The 20070-nt window shown below is 40.1% G+C and overlaps 1 protein-coding gene across 1 annotated transcript; it reads left to right on the forward strand.

The window, feature by feature from the left end:
• The first annotated feature begins 1664 nt into the window (after window positions 1-1664).
• Window positions 1665-19734, forward strand: LOC116252885 (uncharacterized). Its single transcript, XM_031627494.2, has 7 exons — window positions 1665-2089; window positions 2275-2362; window positions 7206-7275; window positions 10685-11012; window positions 13724-14761; window positions 15559-15708; window positions 19044-19734. Exons 1-7 carry the CDS (start codon window positions 2066-2068, stop codon window positions 19476-19478), a joined length of 2133 nt encoding a protein of 710 aa, XP_031483354.1. The 5' UTR covers window positions 1665-2065; the 3' UTR covers window positions 19479-19734.
• Window positions 19735-20070: the final 336 nt, after the last annotated feature.

The raw sequence follows: 20070 nt of genomic DNA on the forward strand, positions 1-20070 counted from the left end.
TATATTAATTAACCTGTAATCATGGTATGTATGAGTGAGTGGCCGTTCATCTAAAAGTTAGAACAAAAAAAAATGAAGTAGTATATGACATGAAGATATCACCTTTTTATCATTATAGATCTAATGACTATTAAATTGGAGAGTGACTTAAAAAAACAGTCACCATTATATATATAAACTGAACCCTAACTCCGACATTTATTTGTTAAAATGACAACGGTTTTGAATCGTCTCTCAAGTCCCTTCCTCGCGCATCCACCAGCACCGGTCATTGCCGGCACCTTTCAGCAAAACTGGTGGGCCTGGAGTCGGAGAAAGGCACAGGTGGCTGCCTCCCTCTCCTCCCCAAATCTCTCTTCCTCTCCACCGCCACCGCCACCGCCACAGCCCGGCGCTTCACCAGTTGGCCCACCGAGACTCCGCCAATGAGCCTGTGAGACTCCGCCGACGGGCCTGCCAGACACGGCAAAGTCTTGCACCCCACTTTTAAAAGTAGGATCCAAAAAATTTGACAATTGGTGAATACGAAGAGTATTTCATTATACTACGTAAAAAAAAAGTTGAACATCCTACTAACCCTTGTTTTGTTTTGAGGTGCCAACCCCGCTGTGTTTCAACTTGCATGTTAATGACACTCCTTTTGCAATACAAAGAGTTGAAGCCTCAAAGATTTAAGCACCAACCCCCTCATAAACGATTAGCAACAACAATTGGTATATATTTGTTTACTATGAGGAGGAAGTGTCTCTATAATGCACTTAACCGGTGAAAGTCCCTTTTTGAGTTGTTTAACAATATGAACATTTCATGTGTCCACTCTAAGATTGAGAGTGGATTCATTATTCAGTGTGCTTATAATTGCCATCCCAAACTTTAGGGCATATATATATATATATATATATATATATATATATATATATATATATATATATATATATATATATATATATATATATATAATAGCAGTTACAATTGTCAAACAACATCTTTATTGCCTAGCATGTCCACCATGCTTTTATTTGTTCCAGCTTTATTGCAAATTTTCATTCTAATTCCAAGTTGAGGTGGAAATTTAATTATAAAACTTTGATTGCATAATGAAAATTCTAAGACATCAAACATTGGCACAGCACGTTGGACCAATAGCTGGGAGAAAGCCAATCTCTTGTTCGATTCCCATGAGTGTCAATCTCCCTCTAAGTCGACACAGTTATAAACCCCAACAGCAATGAAAATGAAACAGTCTTGAGTCTCCTGACTTCTTATTTTCTCATTGGAATAGCTCCTGAATCCATGAAGTTATCAAATAGATAATTTTCACAATTGAGAATGTCCTTTTATTATAGATGCTGACAATTAAGAGTGCATATTTTATTATCTATGCAGAGCCACGAGGCTTGTAGAGGTCCATATGGATCCAGTTCGGCCCCAATTTTAAACAACAAGGACCAGATCCAAGGTTTGATCCAGAAAGTAGACCCGCTGAGACAACTGACTCGTCCCGACTCTTTAAAATATCTCTCGGTCCCTCCCACCGGCTGCCTTACGAGTTACGACGACACATCTTTAGCACCTTCGATCATAGAGATGGACGGTTCCAAATGGTCACAACCATTTTAGTTTTGGGGTGGGACGTAATACGGAGGAGGGAGACTGGAGAGGTCCGACATGGGCATCGCGACGATCTCGGCCGTTCGTTTGAAGACCCCGGACGTGGTGGGCTTAACCTCCCCACCGCCTTGCTGGTGGAGGCTTACTGCTCGCTCCCGGAGTCTCCTTCCCGACGTCTCTCTCCGGGATTCATGAGCACTCCTCGCTCCGGCAGTCTTTCGGCCAACGGGTTGTCCGGAAACTGCTATATTTGGGGGGAATGAGACTGAGTTCGCACTTCGCACTACCAGAGAGGGTTATTTTGTTTCTGGGAGATCGAATGTCTCCTTAGTCCCTTTTCAGCGTCCGTGGCGTAATTTATTGGTTAGGGTTTGTACCTAGAAGTGATCGAACACGAGTGGCAGCGCCTCTCCCTGATATTTCAAAATCTCCGGTTCTCAAGATCACCTGATGAATGGCGTGGAGGCAGCTGAGAAAGGTTGGCTGTCTACTTCATGTCTTCTGGTTCAATTCACTGCAGGGGAATATTGGAGTTTTGTTGGTGGTGTTTGGGATGGTAGATTTCCGTTACTTAACTAGTCCCTGGGATGCAACAATGGACATCATGTTCGAATCGTTACCGTATATTTCTCGCTTATAATATTGTTTTTCTTTTCAATGTAGGGTGTCTCTGTTACTCAGAAGGTGCTGGAGTTATCAGCCCTGGAACGTGGATTAATATCATCACGGATGTGCATCTGTCGGGCACCAGGTATTTTCGTGCCTGCGTTTTTAATATTGAATCTGTAGTTAGTAGCAAACTGGAGATTGTGATTATTGACATGGATGTGATAAGTTGCTTAAACATTACCGAAGAATCAGTTTTTGTCTCTTACCATGTTTGATTTGCCTAAACAATAAATTTAGGCGCAAAAGTCCTGGTGTATAAATATTGCAATTTCAGTCGGAACCCTCCATGGCCGACTGTGTATCTGGAAAGATCGTGCATAATGTGTGTTAAATCGGTTGAAAAAGTTCTGGACTTTGTTCAATTGTGTTTGAATGAGTATTGTACGGTGCGGACATCTCTCCACCGTGGACATGTTATCTCTCGTGCAATCTGCTACTATTAGGTAAATATGAAGAAATCGAACATCAGAGCCTGAGGAAGAGAGAGTGCAGCTGACACATGGACCATAATAAACTTGATAGGGATCAAACTGTAGAGTATATAGGAGGACAGGAAAGTGGGTTGATTGTGGTAGAAGTATAATCAGAGAGAATGTTGTTTAGTAGTCAGAATTCTACAATTCACATTGCGGTCAAGGTAAGCTCAAGGGAACGCTGTTTAGTGACCAGAATGCTGCAATTCACATTGGTGGTGAGCCAGAAATTTTGGGTTTAGGTGCACTAATTCAAAACTCTCACAGCACCAATATATACAATGGCAATTGGCAAGTGGTTAAGAGCACTAAAACCAAATAGGGAAATTTGTGGGGTTGGTGTGGGCAATTGCCCTCTACCAGCTCACATGCACCTCCACTGCTGATTCAGGTGTGTGGGGTTGGTGTGGTCTGTACTGCATGTCACTCATGTATTCAGGAATGTCTTGTATGAGGAGTAGAAATATACCCTTTTCAGGTGTCTTACTATGGTTATTCTGGAGCCTGTTTTGTTAGTGCAAGCAGGAGATTTTGGTTTTATTTTTGAGGGCTCTCAGAAAACATTGATGAATGTGTATCTAGGTGTTTCCTGGCTGAGATGTATCAGCATTGCTGGGAGCATGCATACTTGTCAAAAATACTGGTTTCCACTTACACTCTACTTGAGAATGCATCCTGCATGAGTAACTGATGCGACCTGCCCTTGTAGCTGCTGAATGAACACCAAGCAGTCGCTTCCCAAGATCTATTGGGGTTGAACACGCTGAAGGAGGATAAAAGAATAGGGATTACAATTTCGAGCCCGAGTCGGACAGTAGCCCCGACTGAAATTTAACCCCTAGGACTCTACTTGAGAATGCATCCTGCATGAGTAGCTGATGCGACCTGCCCTTGTAGCTGTTGAATGAACACCAAGCAGTCGCTTCCCAAGATCTATTGGGGTTGAACACGCAGAAGGAGGATAAAAGAATAGGGATTACAATTTCGAGCCCGAGTCGGACAGTAGCCCCGACTGAAATTTAACCCCTAGGACTGGAATACAAGGACAGATTTCCCTTCCCCAGTCTTCTCCTACTACAGTCAATAATGGTGTGTGAGGCTTTACAAGCGTTATCGATACAATTTTAGCTCTCTTCCTCACTCAACATCCATTCATTCATTCCATGCCAAACCATACATACATTTCCGAGAACGAGCAATCCACACCCTTCGCCTTAGGTAAGTCCAGCAGCTTGGGAATGTGTCCTCGGCTAAATGAGCGTTAGAGGATTCCCTAATGGCTGCGAACCCAAAGGTTGGCTGGAAGTGAAAATACAGCCTCCCACGCAGCTATAGGAGGTTCGATTGTACCTTGTTGGAGCTAGTTCAGCGCTCACCGAGGATATGAAGGCCAATGAATCCTCGGTATTCAACAATTACACCACAGCAACCTCTCCTTGATCAGTTGCTGCAGCGTTCTCCTAGCTGAGTTCGCCTTTTTCGGATTCCCCTCAAATCAACCAAATTACAATAGGTCAAGAAATGAATTATTAGAAATACAAAGAGTAAGGAGGTTCTGCACTTCACCGAACAGCATATGAACCCCTGTTAATTGTGGAATAGGGGGTAGTAGGTGCCACGTTCGACGCCGGCAACGTGTTCTTCAAAAGTGCAAGTTCAGTTCAGGAACCAGCACGTTACAACAGCTAGCATTAACCATTCTGGAAGCTGCAAATGAATGTAGCAATCAAGCAGATGCAAAATCTTCAATTAAACAAGGCTTGAGTCATGGAGAATGTACCAGAGGACTAATTTCACCCAAGTCCATAGAGAAATTGGGGAAACTGGCGAGAATCACTCTCGCAGGTGTGAAATTAGAGTTCTGACCCTTGCTGCTTCAAAAATTCATGTCTTGGCGCACAGATCTTCAAAAATAACGAAATTTGGACTGGAAGAAAGCTAAGATCTGGAGGAGTAGACGCTCCAAAAATCAGCTCCAAAGTCGTTTCCAGTTGCTGGCTCGTTGAGCTTGAAGTTGCGCCTGATTCTGCCTGAATAAGCTTGTCGCAGGGTTCAGGTGATGGTGTGGAGTCAGTCTCCTTTAAAAATTCACCAAAATTCGACCGTAATTTGGATTGAGCTGAAATTTGAACCAGTCATAGCCAAGATATTGAGCATCAAACGCCCAAAGTTTCAGATCCGAATTCAATTCCAATCAGCCACTCGTTGAGGATGAAGTCTGGCCTCAATTCTGGTCGTTGCAAGAGCAACGCCGTCGATTTTTGCCAATCGCCGCCGTGATTCCGATCTGCTCCGGTTAACAGGCCTACTCAACTCCGATTCTGCTCAAATTTTGCCAGTGTGATCCTCTGATGATTACTGAGATAACTGTACCATTTTCCCCTTTAGATCTACCTCCAAATGCTAAGAATTTGCCGATTGTCAGAGAATTCTGTCATAGCGCTGGTTCTCTTCACACAACAGCTCGATCAAACTCCTCCATAACTTGACGCAGGTATGAATTCAACATTCATGATCTAAGTATGTCGAATTAAGATCGATTCAACCAAAGAAAAGATCGATCTAAGCCAGATGTTAGGAGATCTGCAGTAATCAGCAATCGCTCTCGCTTGAACTCGTCAGCACCTATCTCCTTAGTTCAATCCTTCGATCTAGGAGAGATCTGATCGATTTGCTCCTCACATTAGACGAGAGAATTCTCGAATCGTGCTGAGTGTCAGCTTCTGCTCCTTCTTCGATCGGATCACAGATCCAATCCTCGGTAAAGATCCTGCGGAGTCTGGATTCTTACCGATAGGAATTGATCTCCGGCTGTCGTGCAACAGTCTGCAAATAATCAGACCGATCGACAACTTGGCTCACGATCAGATCTGTTCTTTCCATGTCCAAGCTTCTAGTCGCTTTTGTGATGAAGAACGCTTGCGCCGTGGTCAGAATTAGCTCAGCTGCTTGGAAATGACGCCGCCTGCAGTTCCGGTGGAGTTCCCAGCTCCTCCTCTCTGGTTCTGCACACGGTTCTTCTTCTCCGGCAAGGATTCCTCGTCGGCTAAGACTTTGGCTCCACAACCCAGTGGCTTGGCCCTTACGCGGGAGAAAATTTCAATTTTATTGATTCAAATTGTCAAAAGATACAAAGTTGGGTGCAGTCTCCAGCTTATATACTGCTGGATTGTCTCGGGTTTAACCCGCTATCTCGGACTGAGACAAGTACAAGACCAGACTCAAAAATCAAAACAGAAACGAATACAATGACTTGGCCTGGGCTTGAACCCAACCGTGACGCGCTCAGGTTAGCCTGAGCTCATACATGCCGAACCTGACCCAGACACCTCTGACCTTTGTCCATGATCTGCTGACTATTGACTCGTTGTGCGCTTATCCCTTGGCGTCGTCGGCTATACGTTCGCATAATATTCCTCTTCTGCGATAGGCTCTGTGCTTCTGTCTGCATTCCAAGTGGGTGTGTATCAGTAGCCTCCATGGATCTGAGAAAAAGATTTGATTGTGACTGTCTTCTCTGGCTATGCTTTGAAATTACATCTCATGAGCAGGCCTATGAACATTGATGACTCTTCACATATAAACGTCGATATTAATGGTGAAGAGAATGGCATTGGCATACTCCATGCTAAGTAGAGAAGTATGACAATTTTGATATGAGCAGGTTTTTCTTTATTAAGTATCTGGAATGAATCTCTACCCGAATTTGCCGGTGCATAGCTGGAAAATGACAGGATTGGGAGTGTTCTGTTGAGACAAATGTTTTTTAGTTTGCTATAAGTTTATAACCTACGTGGTAACATTTTCTATTTACCATTTCAACAGTGCTTCTCTCTCCAAAAAACTCACATCTTTAAATATGTCCACACTGTTTTAGAAATGGGTGTTATATAGTGGTCATCCAGATATGACAGTTACTGATTGCTTCAACAAGGAAAGCTAAATGTTTTTCTTGTAATCTAAAGATGGTGAAAAGGTCATACTTAATAGGGTGTTGATTTCAAATGTTAATGCTAATGGTGTTGGGAAGGCCTTTGAGCTACCAAGAACGCCATTGTAATTTTTCCATGAGCTGTCTGTTATGTTCATGTTTTTTAATGTGCCTGTTCACTGAGATGGAATCCATATGTTTATCATTGTTATCTGCCTCGTTATTTATAGCTTTGTGATGATAGCAGTTGGTTAAGCTTTCTCTTGTTTTCAGTCATTACCCACATTTTTTTGTTGCATTTTATGTTCTCTATTAAGAAACAAAGTAGGTATCATTTTTTATAAGCTCATATTCATGACTGGAAGACAGCAATACTCTAGCAAAGACAATGTCAAGCTTCTGTTCACATTTGTTTGCTTTGACATGTGCTTATTGACATCCAATATTTCTTGTTCTGTTATGTTTCTAATTATAATTTGTGATGCTTCAATGTTTTTTTTCTCTCCAAATCATTGTTTCAGGTTTCCATGCTAAGGCAACACCTGAAGATGCTGAGAGAACGATGGTTTCAGCGAAACTCCACACCTTAAGGTTATGACGACTATTTAACCCTGCTAATCCTTCATATGGCTTCTGAAGAACAATGATTAGCATCTAGTTATTAGTTACAATTGCGTTTCATATAAAAAAGGGAAAAACTTATTGTTGATGGATGGATGCCTGAATGTCGACCCTGCATGAATTGGCCAAGCTTATTGTGGTTCTTGCGTTCTCTACTTATTTACACCTTCATGCTTTGATGACCTTTTCTTTATGTAAATGTGTTCTTTTTAGTAAATGCATTTATTGTACCAAGGTGGCATATTGAAACATTATGTTGCTATCGCTGGATAGGAGATGTAGGAGAAGAAGATACATGGTGATTGAAACAAAGTTATGATGCTCCCATTGGTGATGGAATATGAAACTGTCTATGCTTAATGCTGTTAACAAAATGGAGATAGAAGTATAGACCCTTTCTCCTTCTGTACTATGTATGTCAATCTTCTCCATCTACTTGAGTGCAAATGTTAAAGGTTGAATTGAGGCTTTCCTAATCTAACATGGTTTGAGTCTGCAAGTGACCTTGTGCCCCCTTGCTTGCCGCATGTTGGTCTCCACCATCTACTTGAGTCAAAATGTTAAAGGTTGGGTTGAAGTTTTCCTAATCTAACATAGTTTGAGTCTGCAAGTGTAGATTATGATCTTGTGACTGTGAGACAGGCCCAGGGGAAAAATGTAGAGCTGTTGACACTACCCTAAAGTCTTTTCTCATGTTGTTGTTCCCCAACTACACCCTTGCTATGGTGGTAGAACCTTGTCTTGCTGTCTCTCATGTTTTTGTTCCTTAGGTAGCTAGAACTTCGTCTTCAAAAAGTTTTTTTGGCGTCTCCTCAATGCTTAAGTGGATTTTGGAGCCTTTACAAGGCTAGGAGATTCAACCGTAAGGGGCCAAGTAATCCAATTCATGACTTCTCTACCTGATGAAAAGAGATAATGAAATGCTCAACACTTCTTCTATTGAATGATGCTGTTTTTGCAGTAACTCCTGCTTTACCAGCTATACTGAATCAGTAATTTTTTGTACTAAGCCTTAATAGTTCTTGGGCTATGTCAGATTTTGGGTGTTTTTTTTTTGGGCCTCCTGAGATGATACTGTTGTTTTGTTGCCCACCTGGAAGAGCAGTACAAATCCTGATCTAGGTTTTAACCATCAGCAAACAAAAGAATAAGGAAGTGGGGTTCATAAATCAAATAGAAGCCATCTACAAAGGGCCCAAGTTGTCTTCCTAGATTGCTCTCTTTCCGTTAAGACTGTTTTGAGGCAGAGGTATTGGTACCTGTTAGACACTGTTCATCTCCAACTCATGTGACTTGACAAAAATTGCCGCCAGAAAATGTCAAGCCGAAAGTACAGCCTAAATTGTTCTAATGTCATGCAGAAGCTGAGTGGAATATAAGGGAATGCATGCAGTTTCTCCATTTTTATTGTACAAAAACAGCTGAAACTTGACAGTGGTAAAAGAAAAGGTAAAAGTTTGAACATCCTTTCTCTTGGGGGATCGGCAAGTGGGTGTTAGGCAAATACCTACCAGATTATGCCAAGAGTTGCACCTAGTTTATTGAACTGTTGGCCTTCTTCAACTTGAAGATTTCAAGCACAACCCCTTAACTAGGTCGACAGATTTCTTGAGCATCTTATAGTCATTAGTTGAAAAGAAATAAAAAAATTGTCACTTACAATTGGACTGTCAAGTCTGGGTTTTCACTTTGATTTGTTTGCATACAGGGTAGCCATCTCTTTGTAAAATAAGCATGGAAAAAGAGATCATATAGGCAGTATGAGAAAGGCATTTGAAAGATGCAAGAGTTTGCTGATTCCATCCTCATCTTTTGTTCATTGGACTAGCATCCAGAAAATGTGCCCTAATCTTCGCATTCACCCTTTCATAATTGAATGGAAAACCTAAGACACCATAGTCAAGTAAAACCGTACTTTCTGCCTTGCATTCTGTATGTTCTTTTGTGATGTTTTTTTAGTTGAGATGTCAAACCAGAGGTCTGAAGCAGGATGGATTGAAGTTGGCTATGTCATCCCAAGCTGATTAATACTTGGAGTTACGTCCTGCTAAGTAGGGCTGCACACGAGCCGAGTCGAGCTCGAGCTCAGCCGGCTCGAGCTCGGCTCGACTCATATTTAGCCAGCTCGAGCTCGACTCGAGCTCGTTACGAGTTTCAAAACTTCAGCTCGAGCTCGACTCGAGCGACTGCCGTCTAGCTCGAGCTCGACTGCTCAGCTTTCCTTTTTCGCTGCATTCGAGGGCTGGCAGACGAAGCGGAGAGGAGGAAAAGGGCAGACGAAGTGGGGGAAGAAATGGGCGTGTTGGGAAAAGAGAAGAAAAGGGCGTGAGGGGAAGAAAGGCGGCGTGTTGGGAAAAGAGAAAAAAAAAAAGAAAAATGAACGTGGTGAGGAGAGAGAAAAAAGAGAGGGAAAAAAGTCGTTGATTGAAAAGTAGAATATAATAATGAGAGAGGGAAACTTTTAAACGAAAAAAAAGGAGGGAAGATTTTGAAAACGTCAAACAAGGTTAAAGTCGAGCCAAGTTGAGTTTAATCGAGCCGAGTTCGACTAACTCGAACTTGACTCATTAACATACTCGAGTTTAAGTTTAAGCTCGAACTCGACTCGTTTATAAACGAGTCGAGTTCGAACCGAGCTTTGTCGAGCGAGTTCGAGTCGAGCCCGAGTTGGCTCGACTCGTTGTGCAGCCCTACTGCTAAGTAACATTCAATATTGAATAGTGTCATCACAATGATCCAAAAATGAACTTCCCAAGTCCTTAATGTCCATTTGGTGATTCAGATCATGATAATGGAGGACAATAATCAAGTCCCCGGAGGCACAAACACACATAGTTTTAAATTGGTTTTGTTCATTCTTTCTTTTTGTGGGGACCTCTACAGCCATATAAGCAGTTTTGTATAATTTTCATTGTGAAATGCATGCATATCCTAACAAGATCTGATAAAGTTGTAATTGTTCATGTCTTCTCCTTTCTTAACAAGATCAAGAGCCCGTGTAGCTAACCAAGAGGTAACTATTCATGGTGGTTATAGAGATATCGTAGTCGTTTAGGAGGAATTCCATTAGTTTCATTTGCATATGAGAAATCAAAATTTGTTGAGTTGCCTCCTCAAAGCTTAAGAAACATCAGAATTTTTGTTTTGATTCTGTATCAGTTAGCCTAGAAAGAAGGTATGAGCATATAATGACTTTTATACCTCCTTTACAATTTTATTTGTAAGGGCTTGGGATGAGCATAGAAAGACTTTAACAAATTTTAGTTCTATTTGCTGGTTTGATTCTGCATAATTCTCCTGTTTGATTTTTCTTCATTTGAACTTTGAAGGTGTGCTCTACTGGGTTTCTTGCTGTATCTTATTTATTTATATTTTGCAGGCATTTTCATGGAACAAATAAATTGTTCGCAAGAGGTGGATCAGATGAAGTGATTGGCTTGAGAGGACCTAGGAAAGAGAAACATGTAAAGAAAGCAAATAGAACACAACCACCTGTTGAAGCACCTTATGTTCCTACAGCAAAACGGGATGCCAAAACCCTTCCTGATAGAACCATTGACATATTTGAGGGCATGACAGTTGTAGAACTTGCTAAGCGCTCTGGCCACTCTGTTTCCTCTATTGAGGAGATCCTTACAAACGTTGGGGAAAATGTCAGCTCAGAATTTGATGCCATCAGCATCGATGTAGCGGAGCTGGTAGCAATGGTAAGTGATATCCTTATTTTACCTTAGTTGTTTCCTTAAATTGTATTTCCTTCTATGCTAGACCTTAGCATATAACTTAAGTGGTGTCTTGACCTTGACAAATTCATTTGATGTAAATCAGATGTATTTGCATCTGGCATGTTTGTGTATTTGGGTATTGTCATTATGGATGCTATTTTAAGTATTTATCCTCAAAGTGGGAGCAGTGATTTTTGTGTCATTATTGTACATTTCTAAAATTGCTTGTCAAATCTATGTTGCAGCATATTTTCTTTCTACTTGCATTTTCCTCTGGATGCATGTAATGGTTTCTAGTTTTGGATACCGTTATCTGTCCTCATCTCTGTTAGAGGTTGTATTTGCTTTTAACCAATCAAGATTAGTGCAGTGAGTCACTTAGTGTAGAAAGGCTTCTCAGATTGTAATATTATAGCCTATGTCACATGAGTGCGTGGTGCTGGAGCGGCAGATCCCAAAAAATTTCGGTGTGGCGTTGCGGCGAAGGTATTTTATTATTATTATTATTATTAATAATTTATTATATATATATATACCAAAATAAGCATGTATATATTATTATTACAATTAGTTATTAATGTATATAGCATACTTGCATAATTGTATTGCGTAGAAAAATATAAGAACAACATATATTATATATAATATATTATATATAGTAATTTAGTAATATGACATACTAAGTCTAATAAAAAATTGATAGAATCATAGAAGCAGAAATTGGAAATTTGATCGGCTCCATAATGCACATATAAAAAAGCTTATATTATATATTATAAGTTTATAACATGACAATATAACACTATATCAGGTGCAAAGTATATATTCACGGCTGCATATCTACACGCCTGACAAATATATTTGTTTGTTGAACTTTGAAACTTTTATAGTAGATTCAAAACAACTGAACAAGCATCTAAATAAACCATTAATACCAAAAAATGGGACACATTTAGACCGGACGTGGGTTGACTGCACTGGACTCGAGTGTGACGCGAGTCGGGTGCGTGTCAGAAATGGACAAATATAGTTTGGTGCAGCTGACCGCATCCGACTCGTGTTGACTGGGCTCGGGTGCGAGTTGGAGTCACACACATGTTCGGTGCACACTCGACTCAACGCGACTTGGGTGCGGCAATAAAATAGAAAAGTCCGTGTGACTTAGATTATAGCATAACATGTTTATGCAACATTAGAGTTATTGGAAAAGAAAGAAAAGCGAGAATTTGGAAAAAGGGAAGCCTGTTTGCCCATAGCCATTAACACAGTTACTTCATTTTGGCTTTGATTCTTAATTTTTATATAGAAAATTAGATTGAAAACTTCATAAAATTGGCTTTGCCCTATTCTTCAGTTGTATCCATGTGATATATATCCATAAGGAAGAGAGAACACAAGTATGCAGACAAGAAACCATTGATAAAGCGGATGCTGGAATAAACATGCAAATAAATAGCTGACCATGTCTTTACATTTTATACTTTGCATCTGTGACAATTGAGCAACAGTAATGAATATGTTTATGCAAAAAGAGGGAAGGTATGCTTGAATATTGTTTTGTCAAATACAAAATTTCATATCATTCATATGCATTAACCTTGGATAGGTTTGAAACATTTGGTTCTCAACCATCGAGTCTGGCCATTAGGATCTTTCAGATACTAAACTGTGTACATCCAAAGATTAGATGGTAGGAGAATATTTTCTAGGCAAAATTATGCATTGCAATTTGGTGTCTTTGGTTCAGCCTTTTTTGTTTTTATGTTTTTTAATCTATTGATTAAGAGTCTATTGCATGATCCAGAGTAACATGAGTTGTATTTTGTGCATTCTTGAGTGATTGTGCCACCAATGCCAATCTAAGATCATCTAGCAACCAGCCATTTTTTTCAGATGTCAGCAGAGACTATAGTCACAAATATCATTGTTATTTTACATTGAGATCAATACTGAATGTTTTGTGATGGGAAATGCTGGAAACAGGAAATGAGTGAGAAAAGTGGTGTGATAAACACTTCTGAGACTGATTATCCCCTTTTTTCATGTTCTTTTTGGACCAGAACACTGAACATGTTTCTGCAAAACATCCAAACGTTATGGTGCTTTAGCCTATTTCTCAAACACATTTAGTATTTGATCTTCATCAGACCTATTGTCCTACAAAAGTAGCAGCTTTGAGTGTTACTAAAAAATGCATGTATAACAAAGGGTGGTTCTCTAGGAGAATGATGGGGCTCCTTACCTTCTTTGGTAGGTGTTCCTCTTTTTCCTTTATTGCTTTTGAAAAGATCATAGTCCAAGTAGTAACATGTTTTTCTTTGTTGCTACTGGTCCAGTAACTTTGTTTAATGTTATTTGTAACTCTAAATTATGTTTAGTACAATGACTTTATATTTCCAATACCTTTTCATCAACTTAGTTTTGTGGAGAACCAAAAATTTTTCAGAATATCCTGAAATCTCTGTGCAAGTGCATGTGTAGGAATGCGATCTGAAAGTATGGTAGATACTTCTTTTTGTTGCACTGTGGAGTGTGGACAGGTTTTGTCAGAGAACATATTTGCACCTACGGTAAATATATTTCTTTGCATTATCCAGTGGATTCTGCTTTTAAGGATGCTGCATCATGTGAGCCGGAAATTGTTACCAGTTATTTTTCTTTTTTTAATTCAAGTTGAATGGCAAATACTGCAGGAAGTAGGTGTAAATGTAAGACGGTTGCACTCCAATGAAGGTGCTAAACTTCAACCACGACCTCCAGTCATAACAGTGATGGGTCATGTTGATCATGGGAAGACTTCCCTCCTTGATGCCTTACGTCAGACATCTGTGGCTGCAAAGGAAGCTGGTGGAATCACTCAACATCTTGGTGCCTTTGTTGTTGATATGCCATCTGGAGCATCAATAACTTTTCTGGACACCCCAGGCCATGCTGCATTCAGCGCAATGAGGGCAAGAGGTGCAGCAGTTACTGATATAGTGGTACTTGTGGTAGCTGCTGATGATGGAGTTATGCCTCAGACACTTGAGGCAATGTCGCATGCGAAAGCAGCAAAGGTACCCATTGTAGTTGCAATAAATAAATGTGATAAACCAGCTGCAGATCCAGAAAAGGTAAAAATCCAGCTTTGTTCAGAGGGCTTGGTGCTGGAGGAGATGGGAGGTGAGGTGCAAGTGGTTGAAGTATCTGCAACAAAAGGGCTTGGACTGGATAAGTTGGAGGAAGCTTTGTTACTTCAAGCTGAGTTGATGGATCTAAAAGCTCGGATTGATGGCCCTGCACATGCTTATGTTGTAGAGGCAAGACTTGACCGTGGAAAGGGACCTTTGGTCACTTCAATAGTGCGATCAGGGACCTTAGTTTGTGGCCAACATATTGTTGTGGGTGCAGAATGGGGCAGAATTAGAGCTATTAGGGATATGTTTGGTAAGATGGCTGATGTTGCAGGGCCTGCAATGCCTGTCGAAATTGAAGGACTTAGAGGTCTTCCAATGGCTGGTGATGAAATTACTGTTGTGGAATCAGAAGATAGAGCAAGAATGCTTAGTTCTGGGAGGAAAAAGAGGTTGGAGCAAGAGAGGCTCAGGAAAATTAGTCAAGATAGGATTGAAACACCCGAAATATCTGAGGAATTCTCCGGAAGGGTTGAGATGCCTATAATTGTTAAAGCTGATGTTCAAGGCACTGTTCAAGCAGTGACAGATGCATTGAAGAGCCTAAACAGTCCTCAGGTGTGTGCCCGCAAGCATGCATTCATTCCATATGGGGATTTGCAGGCTGTGCAATCTTCATGATATCTAGTCATGTTTAAACTTTAAGTTTAAACAATGGTCCATGCCTTCTTCAGTTACATTGTAATTTGCATTGCTTGAGAATGATCAGGCTGCTCCTTGATGGAATGGGTGAAAAACTTGAAATAACCCCAAAGTTGTTCTTAACAAGAATCAAGTAACATTGCTCATTTTGACTTAAACAAAAATTTCAAATAACATCAAATTTATTCTTAACATGGACCAATTAACATTTTTCAGACAATGTCCATTTGATTTTAAGTCCATTCTTTTTCCCTGTGCACCCCGCCCCCCCTTCTTTCAAGTTGGTTCAGTGACTCAGTCAAACTCAATTTGTTTGCATCAATAAAGAGATATGCTTTTCATATAAATAGGGACAAGTACTGCACAATAAATATATGTTTTCCATGTCTCTTCTTTAACTCATCTGATTTGTTTCCTACTTGACAAGGTGCACGTTCTAATTTATCTGCCAGAAAGATGCTAGATTCTTAGTTTTAGGAAAAAAAACTGCAGTGAAATTTTTTATTTGCCTTTTGGAGTAAGAAAAAACCGTATATGTGAAATTTTTGCTGGTTTTTTGTCTAATGTGGCTTGTCCATGTGTCTTCCCAATATGCACTCAACTTAAATTCTGGTTTTAATCTTTATCTGGATTGCAGCTAATAATTTATGCGGACAACTTCCCTGCCAACTTAGTTTGAGGTACAGAGTGTGATGTTCTTATGCTATGACCAGGTTTTTGTGAACATAGTTCACACTGGAGTTGGGCCAATTTCCCAGTCAGATGTTGACATGGCCCAAGCTTGTGGAGCATGCATAGTTGCTTTTAACATCCGCAATCCTCCAAGTTCTGTCACTCTTGCAGCTAATCGTTCGAACATTAAGGTGTGACTTTTATTGGCATTATTTTCTTGTTTCATCATGTGGGTAAAACCGTAAATGTCCGTACTTCTCTTTAGTTGGTTGAGAATGGTATCACTTTGTTTATTTTAGTTTGTCAGATGACATTCTGCATGGAGGTTTTTGTTATTTTGTAATGGGTGCATAAGATATTTTTGTTTTTTCTAGGATTAATAGTTCTGATGTGGCCCAAATACTATTGATTGAAATGGGAATTTTGAAAATGAAATCCTTACCCAGTAATACTTTTGACTAGCGAGTTCTGACAGCTGTCAGCTGTGAGTGTGGGTATGGGTTTGGAGATAGTTTGAAGAAAACACAGGTGCAGAGATACGGCCATAAACACACACACATGTATACCAAAAATAAATACGTACAACAAAAAGGAACAAAAATAAATAATAACAAAAAAGGATGAAATGCACATAAGCATGGAAGAGTGTTTTGAAAATGGTCAAGGTTGATTGAGTCCAAAAAATGATAGATTCGGCCTCAGGTGCATTGACAAGGTCAATGCAGTGTCCCAGGCTCCCAGACATCTCAGAGCTTCCTCTGTTTCTGCACCGATGTCCTGGCATGTTGACACGGTTACCTCCACTTAAACAGGGTGTCCGTGTCACTTAAGCTGCCACCTATATAGTGATCACATGCTTTTTCCAATCTTTTTGCCTCGATCTGTTTGGTGGATTTGGTCTGTTTTCTGGCTCAATATTTTGTGAGATACATGGTTTTCTCAATAGTACTTCTGGTGATTCTAAGTGAAGTGGTTATGCTTGATGCTTCACATGGTAGAATTATATCTTTTTAGAAGTCAATGCTACCATGGGTCTTTAGAGCTGTACTCAGAGTAGGATGGGGATTAGGCTGGCCCAATTGATATCTGTCACAGGTCTCTAGACTGTTGATCAGAGTCATCAGACTTTTAGTTTCTCAGCTCATCAGGTTGATGGGCCATGTGAAGACCAGGGCATGGGGGCCTGGTCCATTGCTGGTGTATTAGCCCATGGGCCTGATTGAAATGTATCTGGTAGTGCTAACCAAAGATTACATTTAGGTATTCAAATTCAACGTAAATATCACACTGAAAAGCGAGCAGAGAGAGAATAACACATCTAAAAGGTTATCTCCCTGATCATTGGATGCTAAAAGATGAGCATTTGATAAGGAAAGAGATGAACACCAGTATGATGTCATATTTGGTAGAACCGTGGAAGTCAGGATCTAATTTTCCATATACAGGCTTCAAGCTTCTTGCCACCCATATGTCTGGCTATCTGGCTTCTATTGCAAGTCCAACTATGTAAATTGTAAAGTATCTAGAATTATATGTTCAAGAAAAAACATGAAAGCTTTTATTAGTAGTACTAGTCCCTATATGGGCTGGTTGAATGGAACCAGTCTTATATATACTTGTGTGTGTGTGTGTAGATGGGGATAGAGAGAGAGAGAGAGAGAGAGGGAGTCCTGTTTTGTTCCTACTTATTAGCTTAAGGGTCAAACGTACCTTGATGACTAGTCAGGCTAGTTGATAGTTGGTGCCAGTAAACGCAAGAAATTAATAAAATCATGGTGGCCGATTCCCCTCGTGTTGGCTTGTAGCTACTGGTTCCAATACGAAAACATAGACCGACATCTAAAAGTTTTTGATGTTGACATGCATTTTTTATGGACAATGAAAATCGGATCGTTGAGTTTAAATTGATGCATCTTGGTGGATCTCCTTCAGGAAATGTTGGCATGCAGATCCAAGTTGTAGGATCAGGGCCCTTAGCTATTGTCCTTGAGAAATGGCCGGCTAAGTTACAAATAAATATTTTTTTGGAGATTTTTTTAATTGAAGTAGGTGATGCTGTGATAATGCAGTGAAAAATTATGAAATTATGTCATTTATTCTAGAAAAGGAGTTCATTTCCTAAACATATCATAAAAAATCCTAATATGAAATTATGAAATTAAAAAAATCATTTATATGTGTGTTTTTTGTATGATCTATGTAATATGGTTAAAGGTTGGGCTGTTGGAGTTTGCACCAATAGAGAAAAGGGTCTTGAAGTCATACCTCTATGTTGAGAATGGATTGTGAAATCACTGCAAGAACCCTAGGCATCAGGTTAGATGTTTTAACCAACTTTTATTATGTAATTATATCCTTCCTTACTGGAGTCAAGCCAAATGAATCTTTATCAAAGGTTGATGAGGGTGACTCAAACTCACTCTGGCTTGGTCTAATGACTCTAAATATCGAACTTGATCATCAGATTGACTGTAACTGAGCTCGAGTAGCTGGACTGATATATTCAACCCATGAACATGCAGCAAAATCTCAATACTTAGATGTATTAAATTTTAAGGTCAAAATATATATGTTCAGAAGGTCAATTCCTAACTAACCTGAGCATGTTATGGATATGGAGCACTAGTACAGGCCCATATGCAGAGACATGTACTTGCACATACACACAACCATGGACTTAGAAACCAGTATAGGGGAGAAAAAAATTCAGAAACTGTTGCTGTTCAAGATTGAGTATGTAGTCTCCCAGGTAAACCGTTTTACTAAGTTTTCTTTTTTGACAAACATGACCTTATAGATGAGATCTGGTTTTTTGTGAGAATCAACACTTTGATTGTGTCGAGCAAGATTCCAACTCCCAGTTGATAGCTGTAAACACTTTGATTAAAATTGTGTTTCTTGGTTCGACAAACATGACTTCAAGGTCCATTTAGCAACAAATAGACCACGCTGAGCATACCTACATGAGTTGAAACAACTGCCATCATGAGTTCCTGGGAGATGTATTGCAGTGAATATGCGTTTACTGTCCATGGCAAGTGGATTTATACATGACATGGTGGATCCAGTCGCTGATGGTTTTCTTGTAATGGGCATTGAAATGAAAAGCAGGATATCAGATCACACTCTTAATCTCGTATTCCATTGAGAAGAAGGGATCGAATAACACACCCATATAATCTGCCTAATACATTAGTGTCTGGTTTGATTTCATCCACCGACTGTCCAGTTCTGTCATTACGTGACAAGAATTGGAAGTCTTCTCTGTTTTCAGCTGCGAACTGGTTCTGTATACTTTGGTAAACTTGACCTTCTTGTGATTTCCCTGTTTGGCTTTTAGTACCAGACACATCTTGCCCTCTGCATATTTAGTTTTACTTTTCACTGGGTGCTCTCCTGCCTCACTCATATGGTTGATAATATCTCCTGTCCTATGGCAATTTTCTATTAGACCAATGTTCAATCTTTTTCTGCTCTTTATTACGAAGATGACATTAAGACATTTTTATTTCTAATCTTTTGATAGATACGCCAACATCGTGTCATTTATCATCTGCTAGAAGATCTAGGCAGCTTGATCGTGGACAAGGCTCCTGGAGTCTTTGAAACTACAGTTGCAGGAGAGGCTCAGGTCTTGAGCATATTTGAACTAAAGGGAAGGAGCAAAAGCAAAGGTGCTGATGTTAAGATCGCAGGTTGCCGCATAACTGATGGTCGGTTCACAAAGTCCTCAACCATGAGACTCCTTCGCAGTGGCGAGGTTTTGTTTGAAGGGTCTTGTGCGTCCTTAAAACGTGAAAAACAGGACGTTGAAACCGTTGGTAAAGGGAATGAGTGTGGCCTTGTCATCAAGGATTATGACGACTTCCAGGTTGGGGACATCATTCAGTGCCTAGAACTTGTTAACAAGAAACCCAAATTTGTTTCATCGCAAAGCGGTGCTGTGAGGATCGAGTGTTGATAACGGTCTGCCCCAAAGTGTAACATTATAGTATGTCAAGAGGCTGATAGTTGAGGTATTTATCACTGTTTCGGCAGCACTATTTGCTGCCTACAAATTTTTTGTTCTCAGATTTTGTTTTTTATTATACTTGGCAAGGAGGGAATGAAGAAATGTTGTCGTGTTACTTGAAATTGTCTAAAGTGGACTGATTTATACAAGAATGATAATCCTTTTTGGTGCTTCGGTGAAAATGTCAGTTGCATTTACTTGTGCAGGGATTGTTCTTTTTTTTTTTTGGTAGGCTGATCCTGAACTCGTATGTAATTACCACAAATCTCTTCCGATCCTTCTCGGGTCCCGAGTGGGGTATCCAGCTTCGCGTTTTGGTAAAAGATATGGAATCGGAGATTGAAGCATGACCGATAGGCACCTCCCATACATTGTGCCCGCCCCTTTTGAGTCGCACTATGTCAATCCATGCGGTTTCCGCTTGCCTGTAATATGCAAAAAAGAAGTAAAGACGGGCTCTTTCATTTTAACAACTGTAATATGCAAAATTTATATTAACTAAAACACCTGTATTTGTAAGTAATCTTTCTAAAAGTTGTAC

The sequence above is a fragment of the Nymphaea colorata genome, chromosome 4 (assembly GCF_008831285.2).
Source record: "Nymphaea colorata isolate Beijing-Zhang1983 chromosome 4, ASM883128v2, whole genome shotgun sequence".
In the NCBI taxonomy this organism is placed as follows: domain Eukaryota; kingdom Viridiplantae; phylum Streptophyta; class Magnoliopsida; order Nymphaeales; family Nymphaeaceae; genus Nymphaea; species Nymphaea colorata.